Consider the following 15,760-nt stretch of genomic DNA (forward strand, 5'->3'; position numbering starts at 1 on the left):
ACATTTATTATTATTATTATTATTATTATTATTATTATTATTATTATGTTGAAAACAGCTGAGTAGATTTTTTCAGGTTTCTTTGATGAATAGAAAGTTCAGAAGAACAGCATTTATCTGAAATAGAAATCTTTTGTAACATTATGAATGTCTTTATCATCACTTTTGTCTTTAACATCAATTTAAAGCATCCTTTCTAAATAAAAGTAGTAATTTCTATCATTTTAAATAGTAAAAATATTTCACAATATTACTGCTTTTGCTGTATTTTGGATCAATTAAATGCATGCTTGGTGAGCAGAAGAGAATTCTTTAAAAAACATAAAAAAATCTTACTGTTCAAAAACTTTTGACTGGTGTATATATACATATAATTTTATTTTATTTTATTTTGAAAAACTACCACATTTTATTGTGTAATTAAACTATTAAAAAAGCTGTAAAATAACTAAATACATAAGAAATGCATGTATATTTTGGCAGTTTGTAAATTAGTAATTTTTGCAGTTTCTCTAAATGGTCTGCATAGACTAGGGGAATCTTTGCGTTGTGAAAAGTCGTATATTTCTTAAGAGGAAAGCCATTCCTGTTTTCCATCACATGTCACCTTTAAATAATCACACATGTGATCAGTGTTATAGTAATGCCTGATATTTGTTTTCTTGTGACTTTTATATTACATTTGGTCCGATGCTCCTGTCTCATTTAAGACAAACACACCCATTACAATTTATGAAGAGAGAAGAGGCAAAAGACTGCATCCATTTATTAATTTACCTCATTGTACCTGCCACATTTTTCCAGCAGAAAACCAATTCCTCATCGCTCTATCCGCAGAGACATTTTGGAAGAGAAAATCTATGGGAGACATTATGTGTAGCGGGGAAATGTGCCAGCTGTCGTAAGTTTGCCATCAGTTTGTGTAAAGGTTAATATCACATCTGCTGTGCAGTCCAGCTTGAGGATTCATTCTGCCTTCCCCGGCTCTGCTGCGGGACTCAGCAGCCATCTTCTGTGTGAAAGCAGCCTTCCTGGAGTCTAGGCTTGACAGCAAACAATCTGTTTGAGTCTGAGAGGGTGAAGAGGTCACCCAGCCCCAGTGCACTGCTTAATGTGGGCCTGCAGCCATGGCCCTCCAAATGGAGGAGAGAGGGAGAGAAAGAGCAAAACTGCTCCATGTTTGGTTTATCATATCTATAGTTCTCAAGCAACTGATTTATGTCGCCAAGGGAACTTGGTTCTTGCTTTATAAAAACAACATGTGCCTTTTTCGTGGGAATCGGTTTTCTACCAGGTGTGTTTTAAATGTTTTAAGCTATAAAAAAAAAATCTAAGCTGTGGTGTTCTAATCAAAAGGGGTTTCATTTCTGTTGCGCAGTTTCATTTTATTTAACTAACTTAATGTAGGTTGTTTAACTCTGGTCCAGTTTATCTGATCCTTGATATGGACTGATGTTGAGATGAAATGCTGGCATTTTATTGCGTTCACTACAGCAACCCACAGCAAAAGTGTGAGTGGTGTGTATTGATCTAAATATTTCATTTCTTTCATGTCACCTTAATCTTGTACAAAGAACACTTGTGGTTTGGGGGAGAAAGATCCTTTTCAAATTAAACGTGGTATATAAGTAAACAGGGGGAAATATGCCTCTGTGCACTCTGCTCCAACCAATTTCAACTTTATTGACACACCTTATTTGTCAGATTTCTACAAACACCTTGAAGTGCTGTCGACACATAAATATATTGATGTGATCTTGTTTAGATTCAGCTGAACACGTGTTGCTCTGTGAATATACACTAGCATGCTGAAATATTCAAATGCTATCTATCTAGCTATCTATCTATCATCTATCTATCTATCTATTAGGGCTGTCAAAATGGCTGAAAAACTAAATTCGAATTTTGTACTTAAATATTATCAATATTCGAATTATATTCGAATTTAAAAGGCATAATTTCAGTTAGGGGGGAAAAAAACTTTCTTAAAAAAGAACTTGTGGCTTCTCTCCTGAGGCCACATGAGGGTGCATCGAACAAAATATTATGCACGTTTCTTCGCAGCATAATAAAATAACACGACTATCTTTGAAAAAAGTGCATAATGTTTAAAATAATGTTTATAAACCTTATATAATTAAAGTTGCTTAAACAATTAGAAACAAAACAGAATCATGCATGTATGTATAGTTTAATACAAAGGACCGAAAACCAATCACAAAGAGTACTTTCTTCATTTAAAAACTTGAGATGCAGTAGGATGGGGAAAACCGCCATAAAGTCTCTCATTTTGAGACATGTTTTTAAAAAGTTGAACTTACATTAATTTTACATAGCTTTCTAAACATGCGGCTCTCTTGTGCGAGACGCGAGTGCAATGGTGATAGACGTCCCTCTAGAAAATGTGATAAATATGCGTTCTGTGTGAATGGTTTAGTTTCGGTTTTGACGTAAACAACATCATCTCCGTATTGATGTTCTTTTTTCCCCGCAATATTTTGAATGAACAACATAGCAGCGCCGCATCTAATGGGTTCAACTGGATAGGCTAACAAAAGCATTAAAATGCAATGACACTTACATCGTCGTCGCATCTCGTGCACCACTGATAAGGCTGCCTTGATACACACCTAAAATTAGAATGCAATGTTTTTGCATTTGAATGTGGATTTTTATTTTAAATTCGACAAATATTTTAAATTCGAATTTTTTTTGACAGCCCTACTATCTATCTATCTATCTATCTATCTATCTATCTATGTCTATCTGTCTGTCTATCTGCGTGTCTGTCTGTCTGTCTCTGTATTTTTCTGTTATTTCATCGTTCTGCCGTTGTATATATCGTTCTATCTTTCTACCTACCTATCGTTCTGTTGTTTTACCTATCTATTCATTGTTCTGTCTGTCAGTCTGCCTATTGTTCTATCTGTCGTTCTGCCTATCTATCACTAACATGCTATTTTGTCATTTTGTCTTCTTGTGTGTATGAATTAGCTGAATTAATATATATGTATCTGATTGATGTGCATGAAGAGTTTATTCAAAACTGTGGTTTACTTAAATGTTTAATCATTAAAATTACTGTATTACCTGTAATTTCATGACTCAATTCTAAATATTTTCTCTGCAGCTTCGTGACACCAAGTCAACAGACCAAAATACAACTCTTCTGCACTTTCTGGCCGAGAAATGTGAAGAAAAATATCCTGAGGTCCTGAAGTTTCCTGATGAGCTTGAGCATGTTGATAGTGCCAGCAAGGGTAAGAATATATTTAATTTTACTTTATTTTAATTTATTTTATCAAGTGGCAGTATTTTTATATGAACATGCTTGCTTACTTTTACAGGATTTCTTAAGTGGAGCACAATATAATTGTTGTAAATAATTATTCTGGTTACATTTACATTATTTGTCTGATTACATTTGCATTTATGGCCTTAGCAGTATTGTGTAGCATATTATGTGACTAAACCTCCAGTTTTATCAGGACACTAATGCTGAGTTTTTAGGTGCACGATTTTGCTGCATGATTTTAGCCCTGATTTTCACTCGCCAACAGGTTTTGCGAAATCGCCGACAAATGCCCAAAATTGGAGGCAAATCAGTGCTCGTTCACGCGAGTGACAATCACGCAGTGTGAATTATCAAAGACGCCGACACCTATGAAATATTTGGCATGCTAAATATCTGGACCTGTCGGCAATTGAAAATCCTGCTGTGTGAAATTAGTTCTGACTGAAACATACATCGGCGATGAACTACAGCCAATGAGAGAGCAAGATACAGGGCAGCGGGAAGCTCGGAGAGAAAATATTTTTATTTTTATTTTTTATTATTATTATTATTATTAAGCAATTAGCCATGTACAAACAAAGTGGCAATATCAGTACATTTTTGCATTAGAAATTAGAATATAGCTACAGAACAGGTGCATGAAGAAATATATACAGTGGGTACGGAAAGTATTCAGACCCCCTTAAATTTTTCACTCTTTGTTATATTGCAGCCATTTGCTAAAATCATTTAAGTTAATTTTTTTTCCTCATTAATGTACACACAGCACCCCATATTGACAGAAAAACACAGAATTGTTGACATTTTTGCAAATTTATTAAAAAAGAAAAACTGAAAAATGCTCAGTATTTAGTAGAAGCACCCATTTGATCTAATACAGCCATGAGTCTTTTTGGGAAAGACGCAACAAGTTTTTCACACCTGGATTTGGCGATCCTCTGCCATTCCTCCTTGCAGATCCTCTCCAGTTCTGTCAGGTTGGACGGTAAACGTTGGTGGACAGCCATTTTTAGGTCTCTCCAGAGATGCTCAATTGGGTTTAAGTCAGGGATTCTGAATACTTTCCGTACCCACTGTATATATATACTTAGATTTGTGTATATACATTTTCCCAGCAGAAATATGTTGTTAACAACGAAGTCGTCTTTGTTACTGTTTGTTCGGGGAGGACTTATAGACCACAATATCAGCGTGATCTTGCGTTATTTCCTCATCACTTCTCGTGTGCGTTTGGTTGTGAAACGTAGTTTGCGGACCAGACAGAGTTGTCGGCGATTCTTCCTATTGTAAAGTAATGCAGTGTGTAACCACCTGTCGCTGATCCATCGTGCAATGTGAACACAGCAGCAACTGAATGCTACCCCAGATAGTCGTGCAGTGTGAAAACAACGATGATCCAATGATTTTGAAAATCATACAGTGTGAACTCGGCATAATACAGTTGCAGTGCTTGACATAATGAAAATTACTGTCATATGTCATATGAGTTGATGAGGTGATTTATTTTTTTGTTTTGTTTTTCTCCTTATAAAACTGCATACAAATAAGAGGGTTATCCTTGATGATAGTTGCAGCATTTTTTTATTAATTTTTTTACAGAGAAGTTCACAATGACCACTACAATAGCTGTACTTCAGTTAAATATAGAGTGTCCATTCAGCACAGAAAGTTCTTGTTGATAGAAAATAAAGTGATTTTTTATCAGGAATTCAATTCTTTCAACCTTTTCAGTCTGCTTGCTGTTAAAGCACAATGTAATATTTTAGTAAAATGACTAAATTTTCTGGCATGTTTGTGATGGCATTATTACTGTCAGTTTGGAAGGCTTGGTGATAATGCCATGTAATTTAGTTTAGCTGCATGTTTGTTTCAGGCAAGATAAAGATGCGCTTTATTTTGATCCAGAAGTCTATCCCACCCATAAGCTGTTATCATGTTTAATCAAACAGAATTCCCTTTAAATGTATTAAGCCTGGTTAATTGAACAACCAGCTTTGGTTTGTGAAGACATCACCCTGATCTGCAGATATCAGCGGTGTCCTTTTGAAAAATATGGGGCTCTGTCAGGTGTGACCTTGAGATATTTACCCTCATATATACCTCACTCTGTCTAAATCACACTGCTTTATGGTGTTCGACAAATCCTTTATTGGTTTTCTCCTGTGGTCTTCTTTTAAGCTGTGAGCTTTGAGGCTTTTTATGGCTTGAATTAGATGAACTAATGTTACAGAGATCAACCCAGGAGACTGGACGCAATTGGCCCCGCAGACTATAATTAGAGCTTTTACAGAGAATGAAATAAAAAAAAGTTAATGGCCAAAGAGCCTTCCTTAATCCTTCTGCTATGTGTAAATCCAGCCGTTTCCAATGCTGTGAATAGACAAGTTTCATTAGAATGGTGCAAAGCAGTTCTGAGGGTTGATGAAGGAACTATAATGAAGCGCAAGGGGCCCATATGCTCCACAGTATGGCCGGCAGGAAAGGTTAAGAGTCCAAATGGGAAGGTAGCTTAGCAGGGATGGTGGCGGAGTCTCACACAGCCGTTCTGACATTGTGGAATGGATTCTTATTATGGCTTGCAGTGATTAAGAGCTTTAGTGCTTCCCACTATGCTGAGGGAGATTTCTGCGAATTTAAATATCTGGTTTCTTAACTCTCATTCATTTCGAACAGATTTGGAAATGAAGACCCTCAGTGAATGCAATAATCTCCTGCATTATTGTCACTCGCAATGTCTGTCTGCGTTCGTCTCCATCAGGGGAAAATAAAAATACAGGCATGTGTATCCCAGCAGTGGCGTAATTTCTCCTGTCAATAAGCTAATTTGTCTTTAATTCCATTTGGAACTGTTTGGTTGAAGCCCTTGAGCTTTATTTACATAGTTAGCTACCTAATTGCTTATCTAATCTAATAAAAGTAATTTAGTGCTTTGTTGTGAAGGATGTGGTCACTGTTGAATAGACCAGCTGTATCTTTGTCAAGGTAGATGGCTGGATGAATGCACAAGCCTAATTCTTTGAAGAGACACGTTTCAGAGAGAATCGGTTCTTTGTGCATGGTCTTTTTCTAATTTGGAATGAGTTAAGCAGTTTGTGGCTCTGATTTAGGTCATTAGTGTGAATACCACTGTAAGCCGGTGTAAGCTCTGTGAGAATCTTACAGCAAGAAATGCCACCCCGCTATATATGTGTTAATAATTATTAATGAATTTTAAAGAACGCCACTGTTGTAATTATATAACTCAATTTATTATGCATTTTAAAGTGTGAATTTTAAAGTGTAAATTCTAATTTTATTTATATATAACACAATGAGTTATATATTACACAACGTGTTAATTGATTCCCGTACACTGTAAATATTAACTTTTGACCGTTACATCAAAGCTAATTATGCTTAATGGCAAACAAATGCTGAAAATGAAATATATCTTACATAGCATTTTTAAATAAAATTTTTAGACCTTACCTGGCAATCTTACGTGTAATGCATACAGATGTCCCACCTGGTTAAGTGTTGAAGCAGTCATGAATGAATAATTCAGTTTTAGTTAATGATCTTTTCGAGACCTTTCTGTTCATGTCAAAGTGGTGAGAGAACATGAATCTGTTTCTTCTTTTAACATGGTAGCACAGCTCACCTTAACCCTGAGCCGCGTTTAGACACCACCTCTCATGCTCTGTAATTCCTACTACCTCTCTTTTCTTAAGTTCTTGCTTTTCTTTTTCACCCTCCTCTGTGCTGTTCAGAACTAACCTTTGGGCTTTCTGTCTCTTTTTTTTGTCTCTCACTCCATATTTCTCACAAAGAACAGTACATTTTTGTCTCTTAAGAATAATACTTCCTCCACTTTATCCCTGTCTCCCCATCAAAGTGGCTTTTTTAGGCGGGCAGAGTTGCACACAAGAGCACTGGTGCGCTGCAAACCCTATCCTGTCCCAGTCTGCCTGTACCCACAGGAGCACACGGCTCTACACCCTGCTGATCTCTGCTGTTTGAGCTTTGTGTAAAGCCCGGATACTCTGATTGTACACCGGGATCTTCTCATGGTCCTCTGAATGTATGTAGTTCTGATAAGCTTCCCATCACATGTCTCACGTTCTTGCCTGATCTCTGCGCTCGGGTAGTGTACTTTGCCCCGACACGCATGAGGGAAGACCAAATCAGGTGATTTCTTCCTGTTGCATCAAGATCTGTTCCAAAAGGTTGCGCGCACACATTTAATAATCACATATCCATCTACAAATATTGGAACTGGCACTCTTAATATACTTGATTGAAAAGAGCAATCAGTTCTGCCTGATTTGCTTGAGAAAGTTATTGTCTCCCTTCAGTTCCTCCTTGATTGGTGACTGCAGAATACCTCAAATCTCCACAAAGATATTGGAACAGAAAGAGTACAGGAAAGGAAGTCAAAATGTATAGATGGATGGATGGATGGATAGATACATTATTGTCATTTCAACAAAACCTAATTATGTTTGCCAGCTTTGTAACATTACCTTGGTCACAAGTTTAAATCAGTGCAATTTGCAGCAGCAATGTTCAGTATATCAGAGAAAACCAAACATTTACCAAATGCATGATGCACAGCATCACAGCACTGGCCAAATAGGACATGTAACAGTTCTGTCAACTGGCTGTGGGCCAGCGGAGCATCCTTATTGTTGAGCTCTTTTGATCTGACCTCAGCTTTGATCACATTATACAATACTTCAGCTCTTGCCCAAAGTTAACTGCCCTGTATTCTATCATTGTTATGCTAATTCCAAATACTGTCTTGACAAATTTAAATTGAAACTGCATCTGTTTGCTAATCAATCTTAATTGCATCACCCCATGTATCTTTTAAGCTGAGTCACAATTTGGCATTTGCTTGAATCTGTTAATGTGATTCAGAAGGATGTTTGTCTTACATGCTTTCACTATCTCCGTCTGGTTTTATTTATTTTCCCCCCCTGCTGTCTTGGGCAGTTTCTTACTGTATGCAATCTATCCATTGCTCAAGGGGTGTTGTAGAATGCAATTTTGATGTCAATTTTGATTTGACCTGACATTATCCTCCAAGATAATCATGATGACAATTCTTCATCTGTCCTGGCAGCACAGAGCCACGTAAGGGGTTTTGTTTATAATGTGTTAAATATTTTATGCTCCTCAGCAACATAATCTTGGTTTTCGCTTCAAAAAAAAATCTGTTTGGATAGGAGATATGTGCTAGCAATCCCATGTCGACTAGCCACTGCTTCCTGACACACATGATTGCATCCCTTAATACCTCTGTGCCAGCCGGCCTGTAAAAAATATGTTGCCCAGGTAAAGGTCAGAAGCGGTCATGGCCTGCCTCCCCAGGCCGAGCTTCCCTCTGGGCAGAGGAGCTCTCGACTTTCCTGTCTCATCCATTACCATCCACATTAAAAATAAATATATTTAATATATAAACATAACATATTTTTTCTTAAATATATACATGCATGTGTGTGTATTATATGCACAGTAAATATACATGGGGGGGAATCAGTTGGCAGAGCCTGCAGTATGGAAGTGCATGGCTCCCCCTTCATATGCATTCCTTGCCTTATAACAGAAGTGTTACCATAACATTAATCATGCCCTGCATATGGAAAATGAATCAGTGTAATTGTTCAGGTGCTGCCCCTTTTTTCGTTCTATTTGTCTTGTCCGTAGTGTAAATGGCTGTGTCTTGTTTAGTAACTTTGTGTGCTTGTAATTCATGGAAGCCGAAGCTAGGACAAGAGGAGGAGGAAAGAGGAAATTATAAGAGCAGAGAGGGTGTCCTGGTGTTGAGCTGCCACATGAATCAGCTGCCTTTCTATATCAGTTGTTCTTCATCCTAGAGTGAACTGGAGCACAGCGGTCATAAAGCATGCGTTTTGATGCTTTGTGGTCAAGACCTTGTTTTGTGAAGTGCAAACTGTATGTCAACAGAAAATTCAGTATGCAAGAGTAATGCTCTTGCAAAAGCCTGCATCCAATTGTGAAGCCGTTGTTATCTCTTTAGTTTGATCGGTTGTGCTGTTGCTTGTCTTCAGCACAGCTGCGCAACAGAAAATATTAAGGCAGAAAAAAAATTGCTGTGTTGAGTTTTGCCGTTCTTTTCAATCTTTCATTCTTCAGAAAGGAGTCTGTAAAGCTTCTTACCAGTGACTCTCACCATTTCTTCAAAGTGCTCTCTGACACGCTACTTAAGCTCTGAACAATGGGGGCATTCACTCAGTTTACAATACTTCTGCAAGGAAGTTTAATCATTTCTGTGAAATGTAATTTTTAATTTAATAATAATAGTAATAATAACAAATCAGAATTAAAAATAACTGTCAGGTGTGCTTGCACATAAAATAACTTTCCTGTGGTAAATGAAGCTTCCAATGAACACATACAAAAGCAACAAGAAGACACATTCTTATGTTCATATATTCTATATGTTCATATATATTATATACATTGTATATGTTCATATATTGATTTATTTGATAAATAGTCATATAATAAACCCCTTTCTGCATGATACAAGGCCCTTTTTAAAAAAAAAAATAACTGACTGACTGTATGTTATACTTTATGCTGTATAACCCATGCTTCTGAAACCAGTCTTGTTCTATTTAAGTGCTAAATCCTCACCAAAACTCAACTTGAGCCATTTTAAAACCTTTTGAGGAATCAAACAAGTGCTTTTACGGGCACAGAAATTCTTACATCCTCAAGTACAGCTGAACCTTCACTCTCGCAAGGTCACATTGAGCTGCACATCCTCAAAGTCATCTGTAGAAAATAAATAGATACTTTAAAAAAAGGATTTTGCTTTATGCTAGAATCCTCTAGTTCAAGGACATCCTGCAAATGTAAGTATGCGAGAGTATTGCTATATGCCCAATATTTTATCTGCCCGTCAGTGCTGAGTGGTCCGTTGTGGGAATATCATCTCTGCCACCATGGTTCCCCACCCCGTTGCTTGGTGCTGGGCCTGGATAATTAAAGATTGATAATTTCCCTGGGGACAGAAAGAACAAGCAGGGATCAGGAGTTCAGCCGCATGTCTCGGCGAGGGGGAACACACCGAAAATATATCTGCTGTTAGTTAAGCCTTAAATGGGGTCAGGTTGAATGTTGCTTTGGGCGCTCTCTGTTCCCTGACTGATGTGGGATGAGTGAGTCTCAGTGAGAGGAATACTCACCTCTCGTTCAGCTGATATCTCTCATTACCTGACTGACATATATAAGAGTGGCCTTGATTTATCCTGTCTTCTCACCGCATAGTGCTGTTAAATTGTGTTTGTGTCAATAAAGGCAGCTCCCGTTTATAGGCATAAAGCGTATATTGTGGATGAACTGAGATGGCCGTATCAACCCATCCACGGCGTAGATATTGCCTCACAATTTTCTGCTTAATGCAGTCGCTTCCACGAGCAGGCAATCGGTAATGATGATTCCATTGCGATCGAGAATGGGCTCTTCTTGATATTGGTATTTTTGTACCTCTGACCCTTCGCTAACAGAGCCGGGGAAGCCTGGAGCAGCTGTTATTGACCAATCTGCCTTGTTAAACCCACCCTCAGCACCCCACTAAAGAAGGGGCCACCAACTTTCTGCCTCGAGCCACCATTGTGACTCCATGCCAAGGCAGACTGACAATCCAAGGGGAAATATGACACAAATGTGTCCATAAATCAATTCAGTATATGGCACAGCCACGGGCAAAGTAGTTTGGAGTCCGAGTGAAGGAAAAAAAAATGAAAGGGAGGGGGAAAAAAAAACCGCGGTGACGAACGTGGAAGCGCAGAGGAGAGAGCAAAAAAAAACACCGGTCACAAATTAGTAGTACAAAACGAGGATTTGTAAAGAAAAATGTCGGAGGATTTCAATATAAGCCAAGAGGACACTGGTTTTCCTTTGCTGTAAACAAAACTTGTTTCTTGCGAGACTAGCATATTCTCACCGGAGTTTACGCTACATGCTACGTCATCCGCTGGACGCCACTCTCTCTTGAACGTGCGTACAACAGTTAGCGGAAGTTAGAGATTAAGGTTTATAAAGTTGTAAATATGGATATTTTTCTTACACAAACGCATCGCTTCGCTTAGGGAGGCCTTTATTAACCCCCCGTAGCCGTGTGGACTTCTTTTATAATGGATTGGTTAAATTTTTTGGACTTCAAATTTTGGGCTACCATCCACTCCCATTATAAAGCTTGGAAGAGCCAGCATGTTTTTTAATATAACTCCGACTGTATTCGTCTGATGGATTGGTTAAATTTTTTGGACTTCAAATTTTGGGCTACCATCCACTCCCATTATAAAGCTTGGAAGAGCCAGGATGTTTTTTAATATAACTCCGATTGTATTCGTCTGAAAGAAGAAAGTCATATACATCTAGGGTGGCTTGAGAGTAAGTAAATCATGGGGTAATTTCATTTTTGGGTGAACTAACCCTTTAATCCTGAAGTCATTTGTCACCACCTACTGATGTAATGAAAACCACCAGTGCACGCACTGACAGCTATATGCAACACTATAAAATGTAGGTTAATATTAATTTATACATACAATATTGTTAATTGCTAATACTAGGGGAAGTCATGGCCTAATGGTTAGAGAGTCGGACTCGTAACCCAAAGGTTGTGGGTTCGAGTCTCGTACTGGCAGGGATTGTAGGTGGGGGGAGTGAATGTACAGTGCTCTCTCCCACCTTCAATACCACGACTGAGGCGCCCTTGAGCAAGGCACCGAACCCCCAACTGCTCCCCGGGCGCCGCAGCATAAATGGCTGCCCACTGCTCCGGGTGTGTGTTCACGGTGTGTGTGTGTGTTCACTGCTGTGTGTGTGCGCACTAAGGATGGGTTACATGCAGAGCACTAATTCCTAGTATGGGTAACCATACTTGGCCACATGTCACGTCACTTTCACTTTCACTTTTACATGTTTGGTCTTAATACGTTCATATATATTACAAAATGTTCCAAAATATATTATGATATGCAGAAATTAACATGAACCTAGATTAATTAAGTATTGTCCGTTGTTAGTACACAAAGTCTATAGTCTTGGCAGACTCTAAAGAGGTGTGCCCCCTTCTCTATATTTTTTTCCTCCCTCCTGTCACACCTATAGAATACATTCCACCTGCAGATCAATCCATGGAGATGTGCCCTACATTTGCCGCTTTGGCTCAGCTCTCCAAAAATTCAGGCCTTATCTGCACCACACATACAGGCATGCCAAACATGTCTGGATTAAGATGCTGAGGGCAGCACTCTCATACATACCACACACACACTGATTCTGGCATTTTAGATTAAAAGTGAAGTGAACTGAGAGGAAAAAAAAATCTAGTAAGAGAGTTTTACCATTTACAGAATCTGCACAGATCCTGTTCTCCTGGAGGACCTCAGAAGATCTGAGAGGAAAAAAAAATCTAGTAAGAGAGTTTTACCATTTACAGAATCTGCACAGATCCTGTTCTCCTGGAGGACCTCAGAAGATCCAAGGATAGTGCCATCTTTTTATCTATATCTGTTTTTTGGATTGATATACTTGATGTATATATTGATTCTCCACTCATGGCACTGTCGTTAAAAACCAAGACTTTTCACTCTTTCATTGTGTTGCATTAGCCATCGCCCATCTTCCGTTGTGTCTGACTCCGGCAGCCCGCTTATGATGTGATGACTGCTTAATGTCCAGTGAAGGGGGCTACTCTTCTTGTATTTGTTTTGCAGTTGAGGTGAGACTGACTCTTTAGGGCAGGATGTCCTCTCCGCTACACAACAGGCTGGCTGGGAGAGTAGACAGTCTGTCAGAGGGCATATCAGGAGCAGGAAGCAGGCCTGTCTGCCCCAGCTGTCCCTGCATGAGTGATGGCTTTTATGAAATGTTTCTTTATTCCTCTTCCCTTTTTTGCCTGTTAGAATATCGGAGAGATGTGGCAGCCCCCTATCTAGCCCCCCCTCTTTCATTCTCTGTCCGGCGGTGCAGGTACACAGACATGGATGGACACGTGCAGAGAGGCTGACTGCTCTGCTTAGAAATACTGACAGCACACCTGGATGAGAGTCGACAATGCAGCAGAAAATGAAAATAATGCTGTTTGCCAGGCAAGAAATACGTCCTGTCACTGTCAACCTCTCGGCATGCTGGGACTGTTGGACAGGTTGAGGCCAGCTTTTTTTTTCTTCTTTCTTGAAAGCAATTTAATGTGACTGCTCTCCCCTCGCCAAGCTCTCCATGGGTGTGAAGGAGCGTGTCTCATTATTGACTCCCCTACATCCCTCCGCCCCCTCCACCTTCATCTTACCATTTCGTATTTCCACCTGGTAGCCTGATAGAACTTTTGAGTCCGACCTGTCAAAAGCTGTCAGAATCAAATAGGTTTGAAACAACTCGGAATATCCAGCTACAATGTTTCGTTTTCACTGAATCTCTCTGAATGCTGCAGTGAAAAAAACAAGTAGTGTTGAATTAGAGTGTTTACCAGATGTGACAAATCTCAGAGAGGCTTTATCAGGGGGACATCTGGAGGCAAAACAATAAAGGGAAATGAAAATGAATTGATGAATGAAAAGATAATGCTGTAGTTCTTCAGATGACATGCATGACTAAACCGTACCAACGTCAAACCTTTTCCTTGGAGGTTATTTGCAAGACAAAACAACCTCGTCCTAACAACTTTCTGCAGCGCTCGATAAATAGCTTACAGTAATAGTGCGGTACGCTTTCCTTGCATAATTTTGACTCCGCACCTTAGCTGACTCAACACTCTTGTTCCTTGTTTTTAATTGAACTAAAACAACAGTCATGGATTGATTGTCACTTTTCTTTGAAGTCAAAATTGTTATTAATTAATTATTAATTAATTAATTTTATTTATTTTTTTTACTAGTTTTCCGGAGGGGTGTAGTCCTGTAAAATCAACTGCAAGCTTGCATCACAGTCTGGTTTTATTTGGCGCCCACTTTTCATAATCTAATCAATTACCGATGGATAAAACCGAGTTACGGCCTACATTTTTTCACTCAGTATGACACATTATGAAAGTAAATTGGGTTCTGTGTGCTGTTTTATGTTCACTTAAAGGTGAAACCAGTTTTGACTTGTTGAGGACTGATTTGGTGGTGCTCCAATTAAGTTCCAGTGGTCCATGAAAGCACACTTTTGCTGTTGTTGATGGTGACCCCATTTCTTTTGGAATAAATAGAATGTAATAATGGATGCATCCAATGGGCCAGGTTTGCAGTACTGTTGCACATAGAGCACAACAAAGCAGTCATATGTATACAGACTTAATGTTGTAGAATTTTGTTTTTTGTTTTTAAACAAGCATTGTTACTAACATCATTCATTTATTTGTTGTAGTTGCTGTTTTTCCCCTCTTCCCCAGCTTCTGAAGAGAGGTGGATTCAGGCTGGTTCGGTTCCACAAACTGAGCCATCAGGAGATATTGGAAAAGGCTGTAGACAGTATTTGTTTACATGTGCACAGATGTCTTATTTAGTCATCTGGTTTTTGAATCAAGGTCCTTTAGCCAGTAAATGCCTATGAGGACTGATTTGGTGGTGCTCCAATTAAGTTCCAGTGGTCCATGAAAGCACACTTTTGCTGTTGTTGATGGTGACCCCATTTCTTTTGGAATAAATAGAATGTAATAATGGATGCATCCAGTGGGCCAGGTTTGCAGTACTGTTGCACATAGAGCACAACAAAGCAGTCATATGTATACAGACTTAGTGTTGTAGAATTTTGTTTTTTGTTTTTAAACAAGCATTGTTACTAACATCATTCATTTATTTGTTGTAGTTGCTGTTTTTCCCCTCTTCCCCAGCTTCTGAAGAGAGGTGGATTCAGGCTGGTTCGCTTCCACAAACTGAGCCATCAGGAGATATTGGAAAAGGCTGTAGACAGTATTTGTTTACATGTGCACAGATGTCTTATTTAGTCATCTGGTTTTTGAATCAAGGTCCTTTAGCCAGTAAATGCCTATTTGAATGGGTGGCTAGGTTTTTGAGTCTTAAAATCATTGAGAGGTATGCTTATAAAGGAAACTGACAGACACCTTTTTTTCCTCCTCCTCAATACTAATTACTTTTTTAAAAAAACACTTCCATCCAATGAAAAAAGATTGGTCTCTCAGAAGAAACAAGACAGAAAGATGCCTTTTTGGATGCACGGCAGTGGCATTGGCCATGCAAAACATCACAATTTAGACTCATCATGGATGTCTTGGCCCCTTTTAATCCCGACTGTTTTATGTTCTGTCACTCATTTTCATGAGAGCAACTAGATAAGAGTGGATGTTGGCAATTTTCAGGCTGTCTGTTGTTTGCAGTCAGGCAGAGGTGAGAAGACAGCCGAAGAAAAGCATACCTCATACAGGAGATGACCTGGATTTGGCTCGAGCTGTGAAAGGAAACCGAATTACACCTTGTCTGTGCTTGAGTGCTTTCTATTGGC

General features: G+C 38.8%; 1 protein-coding gene across 1 annotated transcript in view; it reads left to right on the top strand.

The window, feature by feature from the left end:
• The window catches only part of LOC107740173 (protein diaphanous homolog 2-like), a 429,112-nt gene that overhangs the window by 289,147 nt on the left and 124,205 nt on the right, over positions 1-15,760 (top strand). Inside the window, exon 26 of the mRNA XM_016552518.1 lies at positions 3,131-3,260. Coding sequence (XP_016408004.1) covers positions 3,131-3,260 — 130 coding nt within the window. The remainder of the gene's footprint in view (positions 1-3,130; positions 3,261-15,760) is intronic.

This window comes from Sinocyclocheilus rhinocerous, unplaced genomic scaffold, assembly GCF_001515625.1.
Source record: "Sinocyclocheilus rhinocerous isolate Xijiao unplaced genomic scaffold, SAMN03320098_v1.1 scaffold584, whole genome shotgun sequence".
NCBI classification, from domain to species: Eukaryota; Metazoa; Chordata; class Actinopteri; order Cypriniformes; family Cyprinidae; genus Sinocyclocheilus; species Sinocyclocheilus rhinocerous.